Source organism: Perissodus microlepis, chromosome 3 (assembly GCF_051167445.1).
Source record: "Perissodus microlepis isolate ML-2025 ecotype Zambia chromosome 3, ASM5116744v1, whole genome shotgun sequence".
Lineage (NCBI taxonomy): Eukaryota > Metazoa > Chordata > Actinopteri > Cichliformes > Cichlidae > Perissodus > Perissodus microlepis.
This window is the reverse complement of record NC_140463.1, coordinates 46,860,615-46,882,419: the sequence shown is the minus strand read 5'-3', so window position 1 is coordinate 46,882,419 and position 21,805 is coordinate 46,860,615. Positions and strand designations below refer to the sequence as shown.

The 21,805-nt window shown below is 41.9% G+C and overlaps 1 protein-coding gene across 7 annotated transcripts; it reads left to right on the top strand.

The window, feature by feature from the left end:
• Positions 1 to 1,026: 1,026 nt before the first annotated feature.
• LOC146391696 (protein NLRC3-like) lies at positions 1,027 to 21,775 on the top strand. 7 transcript variants are annotated; one of them, XM_084915024.1, is made up of 10 exons: positions 1,027 to 1,239; positions 3,930 to 4,065; positions 6,481 to 6,559; positions 8,451 to 8,679; positions 8,821 to 10,618; positions 13,014 to 13,190; positions 15,344 to 15,520; positions 18,263 to 18,439; positions 20,810 to 20,983; positions 21,659 to 21,775. In XM_084915024.1, exons 2-10 carry the CDS (start codon positions 3,956 to 3,958, stop codon positions 21,666 to 21,668), a joined length of 2,931 nt encoding a protein of 976 aa, XP_084771150.1. In that variant the 5' UTR covers positions 1,027 to 1,239; positions 3,930 to 3,955; the 3' UTR covers positions 21,669 to 21,775. The 7 variants fall into 7 exon arrangements, with proteins under 7 accessions (XP_084771150.1, XP_084771168.1, XP_084771177.1 ...); XM_084915033.1 differs by lacking the exon at positions 1,027 to 1,239 and adding an exon at positions 3,119 to 3,424; XM_084915042.1 differs by lacking the exon at positions 15,344 to 15,520 and having other exon boundaries at positions 1,030 to 1,239.
• The last annotated feature ends 30 nt before the right edge of the window (positions 21,776 to 21,805 follow it).

Here is a 21,805-nt window from a genome sequence, read left to right as displayed (position 1 = left end):
CAGGACAGCAAGAGTAACGATCAGGAGCATCTTGTCTTCATTATCGTTCCCCTCGTACGTGTTATTACTGCGATTTCAGCGTTTTCGCTTCACAACTAAAGTGTGCAGTTTACTTTGTGTGCACTCAAATGGAGTCAAGTCAATTAGCGCCACCTGTGGTCAAGTGCCATAGCCTACAGCCAGATTAACTTGTGACACACATCTGAGCCACGTTTGAATTCCTGTTTCATGCACAATACATTTGTAACTTTTAATTTTTTCTGTTTTTGTGTCTTGCAAATAAACCTTTAAACTGACTGAAATGATGTTATGTATTTATTTTTGGCCTATATCTACGGTGGCCCTGAGAGGCCAAACGGACTGCAACTTAAGAAAACACCAGCAATAAAAAAAAACGCTGCAAAAGCACAAAAAACAGAACTGAAATAGGAAAAAAGAAAACACAAGTAGGAAAAAAGAAAACTGAAGTGTTTTTAGGGAGACAATAGTAATTAGTAATAAACAGCCAGTGTGACTAAGTGGAGCTTGTGAGAGTGAGTGGATTGAAGAAAGTGAGGGACTCAGATGTGTCAGTTGGTTTGTCTTTGTTTTTGAGTGTGGAGGAGAGTTAGATTGGGTTGGTTTTAAAGCTAAGTTAAGAATATTCTGAATTTCAATTCAATTTTATTTATATAGCACCAAATCACAACAACAGTCGCCTCAAGGCGCTTTATATTGTACAGTTTAATTTCCAAAACTTGCATATGATCTTCAGTTTGCAGCTGGACTATCACATAGCAGCTGGAGCAGTCTCAAATGGAGGCCAGTCCACTGCTGCCACCTGTGGCCAAGTGCCATAGCCTACTACTAGATGAACTTGTGACACACATCTGCAGTAGAGGCTGAGTGGCTGCTCTCACACCTGGAGCATCCAAATCGACCCACAAACACGTTGAAAGATGCAATGCCATCAATGTGGATTGTCAAGACTGAGAGACCTCTTCCCTCTGACCCCTCCCCAAACCCTCAAACCCTCCTACCCACCTCGACATACAAACTCTGTGTGGCTTCACGTGTTCTGTTGATGTTTACATGATCGAAATAACTTGAACACAAACACAAACAAACAAAGAGGAAGACCGCACCGGAAGGAAACAACTACAAGTCCCAGCATCCTCTGTGTTTAGGGAGCAGCAGTGAAAGTGAAAGTATTGAGCCTCCGTTCAGAGCAGCAGGAGGAGGAAGGTGGAGCTGAGGCAGGTGAGTGTTTACATGAATATGTTTCTTCTTATGACATAAAATAATTCCACGCTGTTCGTGTCTGTGGGTGAAATGTGAGGCCGGTCGGCTCCTCTGAGCGCTGGTTTCCTGTAAGTAGAGAGGAAGTGAGTTTAGCTGAGCCTCCGTTTAGTGTGAGAGAGCAGGAGGAGAGTGAGAGCTGTGCTGAGGCAGGGTGAGTGTTAACACCGCTCTGACATTACTGTGTCTCTGTGGCGGGAACAACAGGCTCCGTCAGTGGAGGCAAAAATAATCAGACTTTGGTTTTTCAAAGGAAACAACTTTATGTCGGAAGTTCCCGCACGCTCATTGGATAACGATGTGTCAATCTCGAGCTATTAGCCAATGAGCGTGCGGATTCACAGAAAGACCCGCCTTCATCACGGGACTTTAAAAACTACAATAGCGACAGAAACTCCGTGAGTGGCAAGGGTGTAGATTTGGTTGTGGCATTGGTGGGGACGGATGATTCAACCATCGACCCCTGCCCCGTTTCTTATTTTTTCCTTTTTGTTTTTGCTTCTTGATAAAAAGAGGAGAAATATACTTGCCTACATGTGCTATTCTACATGCTTTTAAACCGTTTAAAATTACAATTCATAGTTTTATATGTGAATTATATAATGTTAAATTACTATTAAACAAATGACTGACTAAGTATTTCAGGCTTTAGTTTACTTCAGCCATATTCCATATAAATCAGGTATCATACAAAAGTAAAAATAGCTTCAAATACAGTCAAGACAATAAAAGAATATGACTTTAAGGACTTAACAACATTACTTCAGCTATAGTACACCAACATCTCTGATACATTAGCACTAAGGGAACACTGAATGATCTGGTGGGTTTTGTCCATAAAACTACTCATCTAAGATTACCACAAAGTAAATGATCTCTCAGCAACATTATGCAACATTTTAGGCACTACTGCCCTCTATCAGATCAGTGAGCTGGGATGTTTAATTCTAAACATGAACTACTGTTACAGCAACAGATATGGACTACATGCCCACACAACAAACACATGCCTGCTCCTCTCGTTAGCTGAAATGAACTGCTGGCATATTTGTTTTACATCTATACTGTCCAGTCTCTCCTGGTGGACATGGAATCACATTATTCGTGGTTACATACAATTTTAGACTGATGTGGACCAAGCCTAGCACCTACTTGCCAACCTTGAGACCTCAGAATTAGGGAGAAAGGGGCTGGGGGGGGAATACATGTACATATATATACAAAAAACTTGAAACTTACAGTGTTTATTTATCGGATAAAATAAGTTAAATGTCACTGTTATTATTGTCCAGCCGGAAACAGGCCGGGGGTGTCCAACTTCAGAGGCTGCGTCCACCTGAGGACGCGGCCTTAGTGGTCTAAGTGGGCCGGGTCCTCCGAAAGCCGGGTAGACCGGAAATGAGCGACTGTGAAATTGGACGGTCTAGCCTTCAGAATTACGTCACCCGCCGTCTGTTCCTTGCTGTCTAAAACATAACCGGACGCTGGCGTAGATGGTCGAATAAACTGCTGTTTTCACACAGCAGTTTATTCAGCTGTGTGAGAACCCGGCATAGCCTGTAACGTTATTGTGACGGACACATTATATGAGTGAACTTGACTTTAAGTGACTTACAGGTTTCTTTGAAAAACAATTTCTTATATCCAGGTTCTTCCTTTGCGCTGCCGTCCTCCTCTCCTCCTCGCAGCGCAGGTTTGCCGCTGCTGAAACTAAACAGAGCTCCCTGAAAGGCTCAGCCAATCACATTGGCCATATTTGTCACATGACGTAGGACTCCAGTAGAGAACGTAATTTAACTTTTTCTGCTCCGCTTGCTGAATGAGACGCTGACAGATCGTTTTTTTCTTACTATCGGGTTTGTTTTTCTTTACTCGAAGAGATCAAATTATTGGTGGGGACAATTCAATAATCGCTGGATATTGGTGGGGACACGTCCCTTCCGTCCATGCCAAATCTACGCCCTTGGTGAGTGGAGTTCAGGGTGACGTTATGAAACTGTGACGTTTGAGCCACTTCCTGTTCTCAGTCCCAGCGTCCTGATCACCGAGGTTTCTGTTGCTCTGATATCTGATATTGATTATATTGGTAAACAGGCTGTAGCATAAACATCAGGTCTGCTCTGAAAACTGGCTTTATTTTTTCAAAGTAAGGGAATATCTGTGGTCTGATACCGCGGGCTCATGGGCTAAGGACTTGGATTGACAAGTCAAGCGCAGATGATTGTGTTGTTTCTTATAAAGGCTTGTGTGTGTGTGCCTTCCTGTGTGTGTCCTTGTGTCAGTGGAACTGAATCAGTGTGTTAGAGAAAGTGCTCCTCTGCTGTGCCGTCATCGTGTGGATGCTTCTTTTAAAGCTGGAACTCATGTCTTTATGATCTGCTTCATTTCATTGAACCTTCATTTCTAACCATGAAGTCCCTTTGAGGTTACAGCCTCCTGGTTAGGTTTAGGCTGTTATTGTGCTTCAGGCTGAAATATGAGGAGTAAGGAGTGGGGCTGGTTAGCCCTCATGACCCTCACCATAACACATACGTCACAGGACAGTGTTTACCACAGAAACTCCATGAAATGATCAATGAGAACTTTAGAAACCCGTCAGTGTGATGCTTCCAGTACAACAGCACCTCTGAGTGTGTGTGTTTACCTCTCAGACTAACTCCACCCTGACATCAAGAAGATGGAGGAAGAGGATGGAGCAGGATCTGCAGCATTCAGCTGTGTGTCTGTGAGGAGTGACGGGTCCAAAGAACTACCTCCAAGGTTCAGTAATGAACCTGCAGCAACAATGTAAGAGAGCTGCTGACTCATTTATTCAGTGTAAATAATGATTTTGATGCAATGGGAGAAGAAAAATGACAAAAACAGTTTTAAAAATTAGGATTAAAATATTACAAACTATGTTTTTGAGTTTCCTGATGTAGTACAAAAATATATGAACATAACTGTATATAGGACAGATATTTTACGGTTCTTTTAGGCAGCACCAAAAAACAAAAAGACTATTTTAAGCTGTCTGAGGTAGTGAGTCAACATGTCACACTGGGTCAAAGGTCAGGGAGTAAAAGTGTGTTTTAAAGGAGGTTTAAAAGCAGCGAGTGAAGGAGCCTGTCGAGGTAAATCGTTCCATAACTGATCAAATTGAGTTGGTGGACCTCTGTGTGAAATCAAGCATCTGGTTCACAGAGAGGATAACCCTCAAATGGGCTGTACAACATTATATAGGGAGACAAAAACAGAGATTATCGTAGCCATCGCTCTCTCGCATGGACGTGGCAGTCTTGCTGTCTGCTGCGAATCCTCCCCGTACCTCCGTGACCTCGTCTGGTATCTGCTCCCTCCTCTGTAAGAGACAGTAAAGGAAAACACGTCTCTGCCTAGTCTTGAAAATCTAATCTTATCATCCATTGTTCTTCTAGGGCCTCTTCTTCTTGTGGCCTCAGCTAACTGCTAATATTTAAATGGCTAACATTAACATTAACATTTTTTTTCAAAAACTTACTCAAGTAAACGCAACGGAGTAAATGTAACTCGTTACTACCCACCTCTGGACTTGACTGCGGTAGTTTGTAACCTAAGATCATCACACTGCCCCTCTGATTGTCTCCCCCCAACTACTCTTTCAAGGATTGTCAGGTTGGAGATATAATTAGCTAAGACAGCTGGGTCTAGGGATGCTTTTTAAGTAAAGGTTTAACTACAGCCAGCTAGGGATGGGTACTGTTTAGAAAACCTGCTAAATCAGAATCAGTTGCTGATGATGGCTTTTTTCTTTTACATCAATCACGTATAATCTTAACTCAAAGTGAACATAGACTTGATTGAAGTAACTCAGATCAGCCAATTCAAAATGCTAATTCAATCAACTCTGAGTTTATGGCTAGACTCAGTTTCTTGGCCCTGCACCTTAAAACTATTCCCTGTTTGTCCCTCATGTTTTTTGGATATTGTTTTCACATCTTATGTCACGGCTAGCGGGGCGAGCCATGTTGAATTTAATAAAGGACCCAAGATGCCGACACTGCTGTGACGTGAGTGAGCTGCAATGAACTGATTTGCTTTGAAACTGCATTTTATCCTTTAAAAATTATTAGTGCATTAATTCACTAGTGCAGTAATGCTGCACTAATGAATTAGACTAACTATTCACTTTAGCTAAAGTTATTAAGTCAGCTAAAGAGTTGGGATGCTGTGTAAGACATAAATAAAGCTAAAATACAAAGGTTTGGGAAACGTTTTGCATGTTTCCCTACTGCAGGGGTCTCTGCAAGCATACAGAGGGGGTACTCTGAGAGGGTACAAGACGACAACTTTGGAATTCTACTAGAAACAGTCGATCATATTTGTTTGTCAAAGCTGAATTCAGGGCAAACTAAGCTAAATTAGCCTTTTTAGCTAACAGCTACAATAAGCATAAAAGTTACTGTACGGCTATCATTTGTTAACATGACGCTTGTTCTTGTACATGTAATACATTTATTACCAACCTGAGAGTTCATCCGCTGGTCATTCGACATGACGAATGACTTCTGAAGTCTTAATTCAGCTCAAGACGCTGTAGATTCCTGTCAGTAACACTTTCGGTCCGCTAGTAAAACGTAGTTCTATTAATCTGCGCTTGAACCGGAACCGGATGTAAGTTCCAAAAAACTGAACTTTGGAACTGAAATTGAATTGTAGAACTGAAACTGAATGGTGAGAAGTGAAACTGAAATTATTCGAGAGCTGAATTTTTAAAGGATAAAATGCAGTTTCAAAGCAAATCAATTCATTTTCAAAATATAAAATTCAATTTCAATTTAGTGATGATCATTTTCAAACCATAAATTCAATTTCAAATTAGACTAATTCAAATTCAGTTTTCAAAAGCATTTATTCAAGTTAGAATTCAGATTCAATCTGAGCAATTCAAATTCAAATTTAACTTATTCAAATTCAGTTTCTGATGGCACAGATTTCTGCCCATAGGAAAGCTTTACGCAGGAGATGGTAAGAGCTGTTGGGACTAAAGAAACTGAGCAGAAAACTACAGACATCTGGAAACTGAGATGTTAATTCTCAGTGGGATCACCAGGACTAGCAAAGCTTCACCATGACAGTCATCTGATTGACTGAACCCATCCAAACATCACTTCATGGACCTTTAGCTTGTGTCTGTGTGTGGACAGACATAACATGAGCTAATTATACATTACTCCTCCACAGAGTGGACCAGCAGAGAGCAGAGGTTTCCACTGGTCAGTCTGCACAGCAACATCAAACACACCTGGACTCTGTGGTTATGGTTTGTAGTACTACGTTTACATTTGTTCTTTTCAGTCACCTCTATGCTGCACTTTGTGGACCAGAGGATTGTCAGTGTGTCCAACATAAATCAGAGTTTGGGCTCCATGATTTCAGTCAGATTGGGGTGACTGTAGCTCAGGAGGGGAGCAGGTCAGCTACTAGTCAGAAGGTTTGTGAATCAAACCCTGGCTGGCAAATGTACTGGGTAACGTACTAAACCCAAGCTGCCCTCTGATGCATCCATCAGAGTGTGAAAGAAAGTATTTAAGCTAGGGCTGCTCAATTAATCGAATTTTAATCACGATTACGATCTGGGCTTTCAACGATCATTAAAAATGACTAAGCCGATTATTAGCCCCTCCCTCGTGCTTTACTCTCGCGCTGCTCCGTGTGGCAAATCGAGCGCACCTCTCTGCATTTCGAACAGGCCTCACAACAATTAAGAGGACCCGAGGGAAGCTCGGAAAGCTAAGCAGAAGTTATTTGGAGAGGAGAGTGACTGCCGTTGGTTGAAAAGAGAGGTAAAATAAACTTCAGTGGGGTGGAAACATTATGGGTTCACGGAGTCAGACGTGGATCAAGTAGACATAGTGTGTAAACTTTGCTACGGTGTCGTAGCTGCACCACAGAGCAACACTGCAAAGTTCACTAAACATAGATGTTTACATTTTTCATTTACTTTTTATATTGCAAACATTTGCACTGTTATCAGTATTTGCACACTATTTTATATTATTTTTAAAAGTCATTATTCAATACATTGTTATTGTTAACCCTTTAAAGCCGGTCAGAGCGGCAAGCTCCGTTTTGCGTAACTATTTTTAAATCCCTGTAGAACCGGAACCGCGTAAGCTAGCGCAATAATTATTTTTGCATATGAAACCGGAGGAGTTGTACTTACATCTTATGCCATCAGCTTGTCATAGGTCACGGTTTCCTTCCACATATAGCTTTGCAAAAACTGCATAAAAAGCGCTTGCAGGAACAAAAACATAATATTCCAGAAACACACTTTGCCGATCCGATCAGCTGTTCATAACACTTCCCACATTGAAAAAGACGTCAGCCATTTCCTGACCGAAACCGGAAGTGACGTCATTTCGCGGAAAATGTAGTTTTTTACTTGTAGGCCTTAAAAGCCTATACTGGTGTGTTTATAAGTCATGTTTGACTTTTCTGAATAGTTTCTGGGATGCTTAGAACTCGAATTGCACTGCTGGAAATAGTTTATTTTGATGCACCTGCTGTTTTCTTTGCAAATTTGCATCATAGGATTGTTTTTTGTTTTTCCTACAGTATATAAAAATTGGTGTATCTCCAAAATAAAACTATGAAGACACTCAAAATAAATTTCCTGTTGTTGTAAACTATTTTTTTGCAATTTTTTTGTATTTAAAGTTTTGAGGGATAAGCCTCTTAAATTTCTCCAAGTAGAAATATATGTAAAAAAAAAACCAAAAATGATTTTCAATTTTTTTTTAGTTTATTGCACTTTTTTGCAATTAATGTAGTTACTATGGACTTAATGCATACATATTATTAAAATATGGTCTATAACAGTTGTATTGATGTATAGCAACTTGAAATGCTCCCACAAATGGCACTACAGCATGTAAAAAAATAATATAAGCTCTGGCGGACTTGGTTCTATGGTAGGTCTTAAAGGGTTAAATAAATATCGTCAAATAATCGAGATCTCAATTTCAGCGAAAATAATCGTGATTATCATTTTTGCCATAATCGAGCAGCCCTAATTTAAGCATAGAACAATGTGCTTGGTTGAATGAGGCATGTTGTATAAAATGCTTTGTGTGCACAGAGTATCAAAGAGAGCTATATAAGAACCAGTCCATTTACCACTGGGTAATTCATATAGTCTTCTTTTCCAGCGGCTGGAGGACAACATCACCATGTTTGTGAAGAACGAGCTGAAGAAGATCCAGAAGGTTCTGAGTCCAGATCACCCAGAAACTTTAAAGAGCCAGATGGAGGATGAGGAGATGTTTGAAGGTGAGGATGAAGATGAAAGAAAGAGCTGCAGAGAAGCATTTCTGAAGATCACACTCCACTTCTTGAGGAGACTTAAGCAGCATGAGATGGCTGACCATCTGCAGAGCAGTAAGAGAATTTCTCTAAAGACTGAATATTGATCTTTCCTAATAGCTCAAGAAACAGACCAATAGACATTCATCCTTTCAGGGTACTGAAAGGCTATGATATTTATTATATAATATTTTTTTCTGAATTTCTTACCTTCAGAAATATTTGCTTCACTCCGTAAACGAGAACTTAAAGTCCAACTGAAGAAGAAGTTCCAGTGTGTGTTTGAGGGCATCGCTAAAGCAGGAAGCCCAACCCTCCTGAATCAGATCTACACAGAGCTCTACATCACAGAGGGAGGGACTGCAGAGGTCAATGATGAACATGAGGTCAGACAGATTGAAACAGCATCCAGGAAACCAGACAGACCAGAAACAACAATCAGACAAGAAGACATCTTTAAAGCCTCACCTGGAAGAGACGAACCAATCAGAACAGTGCTGACAAAGGGAGTGGCTGGCATTGGGAAAACAGTCTTAACACAGAAATACAGCCTGGACTGGGCTGAAGACAAAGCCAACCAGGACATCCAGTTCATATTTCCATTCACTTTCAGAGAGCTGAATGTGCTGAAAGAGGAAAAGTTCAGCTTGGTGGAGCTTGTTCATCACTTCTTTAATCAAACTAAGGAATCAGGAATCTGCAGGCTTGAAGACTTCCAGGTTGTGTTCATACTTGATGGTCTGGATGAGTGTCGACTTAATTTGGACTTCAAGAAAACTAAAATCCTGACTGAAACAAGAAAGTCCACCTCATTGGATGAGCTGCTGACAAACCTCATCAGAGGGAACCTGCTCCCATCTGCTCACCTTTGGATAACAACACGACCTGCAGCAGCCAATCAGATCCCTCCTCAGTGTGTCGACATGGTGACAGAGGTCAGAGGGTTCACTGACCCACAGAAGGAGGAGTACTTCAGGAAGAGATTCAGAGACGAGGAGCAGGCCAGCAGGATCATCTCCCACATCAAGAAAGCTCGAAGCCTCCACATCATGTGTCACATCCCAGTCTTCTGCTGGATCACTGCTACAGTTCTGGAGGATGTGCTGGAAACCAGAGAGGGAGGACAGCTGCCCAAGACCCTGACTGAGATGTACATCCACTTCCTGGTGGTTCAGGCCAAAGTCAAGAGGATCAAATATGATGGAGGAGCTGAGACAGATCCACACTGGAGTCCAGAGAGCAGGAAGATGATTGAGTCTCTGGGAAAACTGGCTTTTGATCAGCTGCAGAAAGGAAACCTGATCTTCTATGAATCAGACCTGACAGAGTGTGGCATCGATATCAGGGCAGCCTCAGTGTACTCAGGAGTGTTCACACAGATCTTTAAAGAGGAGAAACAACTGTACCAGAACAAGGTGTTCTGCTTTGTTCATCTCAGTGTTCAGGAGTTTCTGGCTGCTCTTCATGTCCACCTGACCTTCATCAACTCTGGACTCAATCTGCTGGAAGAGCAACAAACAACTTGGAAGGTGTTTCAAACAAGAAAATCTTCAGAGAAATACTTCTACCAGTGTGCTGTGGACAAGGCCTTACAGAGCCCCAATGGACACCTGGACTTGTTCCTCCGCTTCCTCCTGGGTCTTTCAATGCAGACCAATCAGACTCTCCTACGAGGTCTGCTGACACAGACAGGAAGTAGCTCACAGACCAATCAAGAAGCAGTTCAGTACATCAAGGAGAAGCTCAGTGAGAATCTGTCTGCAGAGAAAAGCATCAATCTGTTTCACTGTCTGAATGAACTGAATGATCGTTCTCTACTGGAGGAGATCCAACAGTCCCTGAGTTCAGGACGTCTCTCCACAGATAAACTGTCTCCTGCTCAGTGGTCAGCTCTGGTCTTCATCTTACTGTCATCAGAAAAAGATCTGGATGTGTTTGACCTGAAGAAATACTTTGCTTCAGAGGAGGCTCTTCTGAGGCTGCTGCCAGTGGTCAAAGTCTCTAAAAAAGCTCTGTAAGTTATAAAAACACACTGCCATCAACTTCTGTTTTGTTTTTGTCGAAATCACTGTAATATAATCACTGTACCTTTATATACACGTGACTTGTATTAATGCTGCTGCCCTCTTGTGGCTAAAGTGTAATTATGTTCTTGTTATTAGGGAGGATTTGAGAGTAACATGCCAAGTGAGTCAGCACCTTCGCTTTAGCTTAAAAAATCCAAATTCTTATGTCATCAGTTATAGTTGCATGTATTCATTATCATAATTTAACCTTTAATATTGATGTCTTAAAATTATTTTGAGTAAACTAGCAATAATGTTATGGTTTATTAAATAAATACATCACTAATGAATTATTTATTTCAGTAATTAATTTAAAAAATATATTGATAATGAATTATCAGTTAATTTCATTTAAAATAATTCATTATTTATTTATGTACAATTCTAATTAGTTAATTACAAATTTAATCAATTATTGGTTTGTTTTCTATTTTAATTATTTTACTGACACATTTAATGAATTATTTAATGATGTATTTATTTAATTCACGTTGCTACTCCTGGCCCTGCATCGCTGTTCATAAATACATTTGATTTGTCAGCTTCACCCATCAAAGTCAGGGGGCGGGGTTAATGCTGATCAAGTCAAAACCATTGCTTTGGTCTGGTGGGCGTTCTTGTAGTGGGCTTTTCTCAATACTAAGTAGGCCTACACACCAGGGTTTGGACATGTGTGGACCCAAACTATACTTAAACTTTACCCTTTTTTGTGTGTCACCAAATACACTTTTAATATTTTCTAGACAAGAATGTAGTGGCGTAATCTTTAACCTCTTTTGGCTCCAAACAGAAGTGACAGACTTGAGCAGGGTTCATTTAAAGGCTGACAGAAGTGGAGTGGTGACGGGGAGATGTTTGACAGGACAGTGTTTCAGCCTCCACAGGTTCATGTTGTGCTCCATCAGTCAGTGAAGATGAAGTCAGTGCTGATGAGGCTGTAGAGTGTGTGAGGGATGTGAATGAGGATGATGAAGATCTGATGATAGCAGATAAAAACAGGCTGCAGAGACTTTGAGCCATACAGGGCACACAGTGTGTGTACAGAACAGCTGACATCATTATGGAGGCCTCACTGGAATATGGAAGCATCACAGTACAGCTTCAGTGAAGCATTAAAGTCTCTGATATGAGATGAGAAATGAAGCAGCCAGAGCTTTTTCATGAGTGGAAATCCACTGTGACTGTGAGCTGCTGCTACAGCCTCCAGATTAGCCAGCAGCTCATCCTGCTCAACATTTCCTCACCAACTTTAATGGAAGTGTGATGTTTTCAGCTGGAGTGATGGTCAGGGTGGCCTCCCTCTCCTCTTCTTCTCCTCTTCCTCTTTCCTTTGTAAAGCCACTTCTGCTGCTTTCATTCATTTGGAAGTCCTGTAGCTGAGTTTGGGAGAGACTAACAGCCTCGGCAGCAGAGGGGAGAAAGGCTGTAACACCACCACTTTACTCTGTTCTACCTGTCACATCATTTTATCAGGAAACAAATATGCTCATGTTTTTACTATGTTTGTCTTGAATGTAAGAAGATCACATGGTGCTTTTTATTATTGTGTTGGTTTGTTTCCTGTCTCTTGGATGGAGCCCAGCTGTGCGTGGCCCCTGGGCCTGTGGTCAGAGTGTGTGCTGGATAATCCGGCCCAGGATGAGGCCAAACTGACATGGGATGAAATGTCTGTCACATAATTGAGCTTAGTGTAGTTTCATTTCTGCACAATTTAAAAACAACCAAAACTTTTTTTCTGTTTTTTCTATGTTATACTGTAGACTTTCTTTGATACTGTGTCCAAAAGGAGCAGCTTTTACTTTGAAGGGGAGGCGTCTCTGTTTCCTCTTCAGGTTGGATGATGGAAGCAAATTAGTGTGTGATGTTCTTTCAGTGTTGCACTTTGTAGACGGTCCCTGAGCACTGGTCTCACAGCCAGCTGCACATAGAGACCAGTGTTGTTAGTCCAGGTCAGAAGATGACTTGTTGGAATGAAAATGAGCTTGTAGTTTGTCTGCTTTAATAATGTGACTGGAAAAAGGTGTTGGACTTCAAATATGTCCATTTCTTTCACACTTCACCTTTAAAAGTGAAGCCTTGTGGTTCCTGGAAGGAAAAACACGACTTTTTCAAGTCTTTGTCCTGTTTTTATGATAAATGTACGACTTTAATGTGAAACATTCAGTTTTTTCTCTTGTTGTGTTTGTTTGAAGCTGCTTCCTGTTGGCTTCAGCTGTTTGGAGTTTCCATTTTCTAAACTTCTACATTCTGAACCTTCTTCAGCTCTGAACAGATGATGAAACACTGAATGATTTCAAGCTCACACTTTGTCTAATAAACTTACATCTTTCATTCTTTATACAGATTGAGTTTCTGTGGTTTGTCAGAGATCAGCTGTGATTATCTGGCAGCAGCGCTGAAGTCCAACCCCTCCCATCTGAGAGAGCTGGACCTGAGCTCCAACAACAAGCTGCAGGATTCAGGAGTGAAGCATCTGTGTGGTTTCCTGGAGAGTCCAGGATGTGGACTTGAAACTCTGAGGTCAGTCAGCATGTTTTAGTTGTGCTGAGATGAATATGATGTGAAAGTTGTGCTGACACTAAACTGCAGACATCAGGCTGATATTATACTGATCCACACTGAGGATCTTCATGGTAAAGTCTGTTTTCTTCTTCTGTGGTTTAGTCCATTGACTGCAGCAGAACAATGTTCACATTTCAAACAGTGAGACTCAACGTATGGCCCGCGGCCCACACGCGGCCTGCCCACCTTCCCTGATTCAGAGAGAGGGGACCCTGATTAACTGTGTAGTGTTCTTCCTCACAGTTCTAAGTATCAGACACAACAATGAATAATCCACAGCTGACTGTCTTTAGCAGGTCAAAGGTCACGGCACACAGCAGACAGTGGGAAATATTATAATTCTGATCATTTATCAGCACATATCCATATGTATAAAAACAAAGCTGACACTGTGAGACTTGATCAGAGGTGTGATCATCACAGCAGAGGCCTTTGTGTCAAAGTCACTGAGGATCAAACAGAAACACATGAAGCAGATTTTCCTGTTCTGGCTTTTTATAGCAGATAACCTTCAAAATATTCTGCAGTCGATCAAAAACTGAAGCAAACCATGAATCAACATGTGAACATGAGCTGATGCTGCTGAAGTGAAGCAAAGTTACAGAGGTTTGATTACAGACACAGCTGAGAGTTTGTAATCTGTCATCATTTTAAAAGGTTTCAATTTCTTCAGTATTGAACAGCAGAAATGAGGCTTTGTTTTGGGAGGCCGACAGCAGTGAACACAACAGCAGACTGGTGCGTAATAAGCAGTGAAGAATGCAGGAAACAGATTTTTGAAGGTAAACTGTTCTTGAAGTACACTGAGAGAGAGAGAGCTGTGCAGGAAGTAAACGTCAAAGTCAGAGAGAATTCATGACGATGTTCATCAAACGTAAAGCGTAGTTTGGATCTTCTTTTGCTGCTGGTTCACTCAGTTTTGGTTGGAGACAGATGAAACCTGCAGCTTCAGGATCTGTGAGCTGTCCACTTTCAGCCCCGACGGCGTGTCCGTGTACGTGCCGTCGAGTGAACGATCCACGCTCTGTGTTTCCATCTTTGTGTGTTTAGCTGCTCTCATTTACTGTTTTATCTGTTTGCTTGTTGTTGAAATACTTTTGGGAGCTTTAACCTGAGATTCTGGCAAAATACATTTATATTAAACATCGATTCAGGATTGAATGAATCAACATCGCTTTATTCAAATTAAAACCATTTAAATAGGAAAATCCATTTTTTTACAGCCGCCTCTAATGCTGGGTAATGTCAGCTGGTCCATGTGCAGCTGGCTGTGAGGCTCAGGGAGCGTCTACAAAGTGCAACACTGAAAGAACATCATCCATAAATATTGAGTAATAACTGGACTCTCATACAGCGAGACTCAAATGCCTTTAAACATCAGCTTATCCTGCTGATCCAAGTCCAACACTTTTGTAAAAACATGTTTGTCAATCATTTTGTTTGGTTTCTGAGGAAAATGATTCAATAACTTGCTGCTAATACACAACATTTCATCATATTTCCTCATAACCCTCTTTTGTCTGACCATTTGATCCCATTTGAATTTGCAATAAAGGATCCACAGAGTTTGGTGACAATAATGACAGTAGATGTTTGTGTGGAAGTGCTGGAAGCAAATTAGTGTGTGATGTTCTTTCAGTGTTGCACTTTGTAGACGCTCCCTGAGCACTGGTCTCACAGCCAGCTGCACATAGAGACCAGTGTTGTTAGTCCAGGTCAGAAGATGACTTGTTGGAATGAAAATGAGCTTGTAGTTTGTCTGCTTTAATAATGTGACTGGAAAAAGGTGTTGGACTTCAAATATGTCCATTTCTTTCACACTTCACCTTTAAAAGTGAAGCCTTGTGGTTCCTGGAAGGAAAAACACGACTTTTTCAAGTCTTTGTCCTGTTTTTATGATAAATGTACGACTTTAATGTGAAACATTCAGAGTTTTTTCTCTTGTTGTGTTTGTTTGAAGCTGCTTCCTGTTGGCTTCAGCTGTTTGGAGTTTCCATTTTCTAAACTTCTACATTCTGAACCTTCTTCAGCTCTGAACAGATGATGAAACACTGAATGATTTCAAGCTCACACTTTGTCTAATAAACTTACATCTTTCATTCTTTATACAGATTGAGGAGCTGTGGTTTGTCAGAGATCAGCTGTGATTATCTGGCAGCAGCGCTGAAGTCCAACCCCTCCCATCTGAGAGAGCTGGACCTGACTAACAACAACAACCTGCAGGATTCAGGAGTGAAGCATCTGTGTGGTTTCCTGGAGAGTCCAGGATGTGGACTTGAAACTCTGAGGTCAGTCAGCATGTTTTAGTTGTGCTGAGATGAATATGATGTGAAAGTTGTGCTGACACTAAACTGCAGACATCAGGCTGATATTATACTGATCCACACTGAGGATCTTCATGGTAAAGTCTGTTTTCTTCTTCTCTGGTTTAGTCCATTGACTGCAGCAGAACAATGTTCACATTTCAAACAGTGAGACTCAACGTATGGCCCGCGGCCCACACGCGGCCTGCCCACCTTTCCTGATTCAGAGAGAGGGGACCCTGATTAACTGTGTAGTGTTCTTCCTCACAGTTCTAAGTATCAGACACAACAATGAATAATCCACAGCTGACTGTCTTTAGCAGGTCAAAGGTCACGGCACACAGCAGACAGTGGGAAATATTATAATTCTGATCATTTATCAGCACATATCCATATGTATAAAAACAAAGCTGACACTGTGAGACTTGATCAGAGGTGTGATCATCACAGCAGAGGCCTTTGTGTCAAAGTCACTGAGGATCAAACAGAAACACATGAAGCAGATTTTCCTGTTCTGGCTTTTTATAGCAGATAACCTTCAAAATATTCTGCAGTCGATCAAAAACTGAAGCAAACCATGAATCAACATGTGAACATGAGCTGATGCTGCTGAAGTGAAGCAAAGTTACAGAGGTTTGATTACAGACACAGCTGAGAGTTTGTAATCTGTCATCATTTTAAAAGGTTTCAATTTCTTCAGTATTGAACAGCAGAAATGAGGCTTTGTTTTGGGAGGCCGACAGCAGTGAACACAACAGCAGACTGGTGCGTAATAAGCAGTGAAGAATGCAGGAAACAGATTTTTGAAGGTAAACTGTTCTTGAAGTACACTGAGAGAGAGAGAGCTGTGCAGGAAGTAAACGTCAAAGTCAGAGAGAATTCATGACGATGTTCATCAAACGTAAAGCGTAGTTTGGATCTTCTTTTGCTGCTGGTTCACTCAGTTTTGGTTGGAGACAGATGAAACCTGCAGCTTCAGGATCTGTGAGCTGTCCACTTTCAGCCCCGACGGCGTGTCCGTGTACGTGCCGTCGAGTGAACGATCCACGCTCTGTGTTTCCATCTTTGTGTGTTTAGCTGCTCTCATTTACTGTTTTATCTGTTTGCTTGTTGTTGAAATACTTTTGGGAGCTTTAACCTGAGATTCTGGCAAAATACATTTATATTAAACATCGATTCAGGATTGAATGAATCAACATCGCTTTATTCAAATTAAAACCATTTAAATAGGAAAATCCATTTTTTTACAGCCGCCTCTAATGCTGGGTAATGTCAGCTGGTCCATGTGCAGCTGGCTGTGAGGCTCAGGGAGCGTCTACAAAGTGCAACACTGAAAGAACATCATCCATAAATATTGAGTAATAACTGGACTCTCATACAGCGAGACTCAAATTGTCATGCAGCGGCTGTGTGAAGGCAAGAGAGGACCCAAATGCACGGCTCTAGACACACGGGGATGAACTCAAAGGCAGGTCTTTATTAACAGGAACATAAGAAGTCATACAAAAACTATACTGGGAGCAACTAAAGCTGAGGCGCTGGGAAGACACGGTAAATGCACACAACCTAGAGGGACGACGCAACACGGAACAAAGGGATACTTTGACATAAATACACAGAAGGTAATGAGGGAAGTGGGAACACACGGGGAACGCAGCTGAGGACAATTACTCGTGACAGAGCGGGGAGGACACGAACCTGAAAATACTGACACCAAGATGTGGACCTTGAACACAACACAGTACACAGAGATGAGCACAGAGAGAGAGGCAGAGAACAAGGATGAATACACGAGGGGATGAGGAGAACACAGAACACAAAGGACGGGAACACGGTACCAGAACAAACACCACAATAACAGCATGGACACAGGGGGGATCCAAATACCAAACCAAACAATCCAATGAACATAAGGAACAAAATACAAAACCACAGGAAAACTAAGAACACTGGGTCAAAATGACCCAGGACCATGACACAAATGCCTTTAAACATCAGCTTATCCTGCTGATCCAAGTCCAACACTGAGTTTGTAAAAACATGTTTGTCAATCATTTTGTTTGGTTTCTGAGGAAAATGATTCAATAACTTGCTGCTAATACACAACATTTCATCATATTTCCTCATAACCCTCTTTTGTCTGACCATTTGATCCCATTTGAATTTGCAATAAAGGATCCACAGAGTTTGGTGACAATAATGACAGTAGATGTTTGTGTGGAAGTGCTGGAAGCAAATTAGTGTGTGATGTTCTTTCAGTGTTGCACTTTGTAGACGCTCCCTGAGCACTGGTCTCACAGCCAGCTGCACATAGAGACCAGTGTTGTTAGTCCAGGTCAGAAGATGACTTGTTGGAATGAAAATGAGCTTGTAGTTTGTCTGCTTTAATAATGTGACTGGAAAAAGGTGTTGGACTTCAAATATGTCCATTTCTTTCACACTTCACCTTTAAAAGTGAAGCCTTGTGGTTCCTGGAAGGAAAAACACGACTTTTTCAAGTCTTTGTCCTGTTTTTATGATAAATGTACGACTTTAATGTGAAACATTCAGAGTTTTTTCTCTTGTTGTGTTTGTTTGAAGCTGCTTCCTGTTGGCTTCAGCTGTTTGGAGTTTCCATTTTCTAAACTTCTACATTCTGAACCTTCTTCAGCTCTGAACAGATGATGAAACACTGAATGATTTCAAGCACTTTGTCTAATAAACTTACATCTTTCATTCTTTATACAGATTGAGGGGCTGTGGTTTGTCAGAGATCAGCTGTGATTATCTGGCAGCAGCGCTGAAGTCCAACCCCTCCCATCTGAGAGAGCTGGACCTGAGCTCCAACAACAACCTGCAGGATTCAGGAGTGAAGCATCTGTGTGGTTTCCTGGAGAGTCCAGGATGTGGACTTGAAACTCTGAGGTCAGTCAGCATGTTTTAGTTGTGCTGAGATGAATATGATGTGAAAGTTGTGCTGACACTAAACTGCAGACATCAGGCTGATATTATACTGATCCACACTGAGGATCTTCATTGTAAAGTCTGTTTTCTTCTTCTGTGGTTTAGTCCATTGACTGCAGCAGAACAATGTTCACATTTCAAACCTTCAAAGAAGAAGAAAAATCCTCCACTGGATAATTCACTGTGAAACTCTCAAACTCTTCATTCCACCTTAAAGTCTGTCTGACACTGAAATCCAAAGCAAAATGTGCGTTTGCTTTACAGACAGCAGTCCAACACAAACATACACACATCATCCAAAACACAGTCCAACATCCAAATCTCCTCCACTGCCAGCATGAATGATGGGAAAGAGAAGGAGGAACACTCTGACATTCAGGGTTAGAATGAGTTTCATAAAGCAGGCTGTGAAGATCAAAGCTGCATTAGAAAGCTTACATGAATGAATGAGTGGACAGAAGTGGACAGAGATCATCTGAAGCACTTCAAAGGCTTTAAATCAGCACATTTCTCTTTATTCTTTATCAACTCTGTTAGTTTCTCTCAGTTTTCTGTGGAATGAAGCTAACAGCAGGCTAATAAGATGCTGACCAATAGGTTTCTATTAAAGGTTGTAATTTGTATATGAAAAAGTGCTTTGGCTCAGCAGGGATCAGCTTACAGGCAGAATACAGCTGCTGGATGGGATTAGCATGTCATAGCTATCTACCAAACTGCTAACTGGGGAATTTCAGGCCATCTATGGATCATTTTTGCTAACTGTTTATTCAGCTTAGGCTCACAGGGCTGCAGCCTGTGCCCTAGCTGTCATAGGGCAAGAGGCGTGGTCCACCTGCACAGGTGAGCAGTCCATCACAGGGCCAACAGAGAGAGACAGAGAAGCACTCTCTCACATCCACACCTACAGCCAATTTAGAAGCACCAATGAACCTAAGCAGCATTTCATTGGACTGTGGGAGAACATCCAACCTCCACAGAAAGGCCAACAAGCTTCAACCTACAACCTTCTTGCTTTAAGGCACTAGTGCGAACCACTTTTCCCCATTTCAGCCCAAATCCTGCATCTTCCTGTTTCTGACTCCAGGCCAGCTCCACTAACACTTTCTCATCAGACACTGCCACCTAGTGGAGGAAGTCGTAGTTCCATTTGAAGCGTCAGATTACAGTTAGTTCCTTTACAAAGAGGTGGAGGTGGTGGGGCCACAGCACCATCATCACTGAGTGCCATAGGACACTTAACCTTTGTTTCCATATGCTGGGAACTTCCTGTTGTTCCAAGGAGGACTGGAAAATGTGTGAAAACCTCCCAGTCAGTTCCTCACAGCACACTTCAATCATTTCCCTCCCACAGCATCAGGACCAGGGCTTTTTCTCTCTTTGATCCCACTAAGAGATTTCCACACAAACACCTCATCAGTGGGACTCTCAGAGCTACCAGCCCTTTGCTACAATCACAAAGCTCTTCCTTGAAATCAATGACATCAAAGCTGGAATCAAATGAGTCCAAGTCTTCTGCTGATTCAGCATCACATTCATCTTTGCTCCTTGTTCTGCATCCCCACCATGGACTTCATTCCTTTCCAAGCCAGCCTTGAGTGTCCTTTATTCAGCTCATCCTCTGCTTTACTTTTACACCTGATTTTAGCTGCTTTATCTCTCTTTCAACAAGTTTCTGTGCCTCAATCTTTTTCTTCTCTCCCTCATAACAAGACAGCTTCTTCTGCCTGAGAACATGTTGGAGTGATTTACTAATCCAGGGCTGCTTATTGGGGAAAATACTTCCTGTTTCCAAAGTAATCCCCATTTTCCCCAGAAAGAAATGTAAGTAGAAATCGATGATCTAAGTGAGAACATGAGCCTTTAAAAAGTCCCAGTGGGTGCAGTCAAAGCAGTCCCTCAGTCCCAGTATAGAGTCTTTGGTCCAGACTGGAACAACTGTGTGCCCAGTTTGAGCTCTCTTCAGTCCTGTGACCTGACAGACCCAGAGGGGCCATCACATCACATTTAGAAGCTCCCCTAATGGAGCCACAACACATGTCCAACACTTAGTCTGTCTTGTTGGACCAACTGGAAGAAATGATTCAAGGACTTAGTCACAGAACAGAGATTCAAATCTCCAAAATCCAACTGGCTGCATCAGGACATATAGTCTGAAACTCTGCACAGTTTCCTGTTTGAAGCTGCTTCCTGTTGGCTTCAGCTGTTTGGAGTTTCCATTTTCTAAACTTCTACATTCTGAACCTTCTTCAGCTCTGAACAGATGATGAAACACTGAATGATTTCAAGCTCACACTTTGTCTAATAAACTTACATCTTTCATTCTTTATACAGATTGAGTTTCTGTGGTTTGTCAGAGATCAGCTGTGATTATCTGGCAGCAGCACTGAAGTCCAACCCCTCCCATCTGAGAGAGCTGAACCTGTACAGAAACAACCTGCAGTATCCAGATGTGAAGCAGCTGTCTGATCTTCAGCAGAGTCCAGACTACAGACTGGAGACTCTGGGGTCAGTAGAGTGATGGAGTGAGTGGGTGGTGCTGTCAGCAGTATTGTACTAAACACAGTCAGTATGAAACAAAGATCCAGTGTTTCCTGTAAAGCTGCAGCTTCTCAGTGAAGCTGTGAGAGGAGAATGGTGACAGGCTTCAGGATTGGACACAAACACTTCCTGTTTCTGACCTTTATGGTCACCATAGTAACGGCTGACACGCTCTGATCAAACGCTGTCAACAGCCAATCAGCTCTCTGAACAAAGCAGCACGCAGACCAATGACTGCATTCATTTCCAAGTTTAAAGCAGTGAAGAACACAGTCTGTAGGTGAGGAAGAATTTAGTGAGAGCAGATGTTTGGATGGAATTCCTCCAGTTAACAGCTGGAACCGTCCATCTGGATTGTTGGGCTTGTTGTTGGGGTTCCTACAGAGCTCAGAGTGGACACACCAAGGTTCTTCTAATGAATGAAAGTCCAAACTCAAACTAGGAGGGAAAAACATTTTCATCAACTTCAATAAAAATCCAAAGATTAGAAAAAGTGAAGCAACAATGAGTCCTAGTACAGTCCCAGCACTGAAGTCCCTGCTGCTCTTTATACTGGATGTGCTGCATCACTGACTGACAGCTGATGAAGAGTCTCTGGAAACACTCGTTTATCTCCTCTGCTCTTCCTTCTTCTCTCTGCAGGTGGAGCTGATGATGGTAAACAGGACGGTGTGTGTGCTGAGAGAGGAGGAGCTGTGTCCTGATGATCCAGAGAGGTTGAAGCAGCAGCAGCTTGTGTGTAGAGACGCTCTGACTGGGCCATGTTACTGGGAGGTGGAGAGGAGAGCT

Excerpts from the sequence above, each read along its gene's own strand:
- LOC146391696 (XM_084915024.1), top strand. The coding sequence starts at position 3,956 with ATGGAGGAAGAGGATGGAGCAGGATCTGCAGCATTCAGCTGTGTGTCT. Across the intron at positions 4,066-6,480 it reads AATGAACCTGCAGCAACAAT|AGTGGACCAGCAGAGAGCAG; the intron begins GTAAGAGAGCTG and ends ACTCCTCCACAG. Across the intron at positions 10,619-13,013 it reads AAAGTCTCTAAAAAAGCTCT|ATTGAGTTTCTGTGGTTTGT; the intron begins GTAAGTTATAAA and ends TTCTTTATACAG.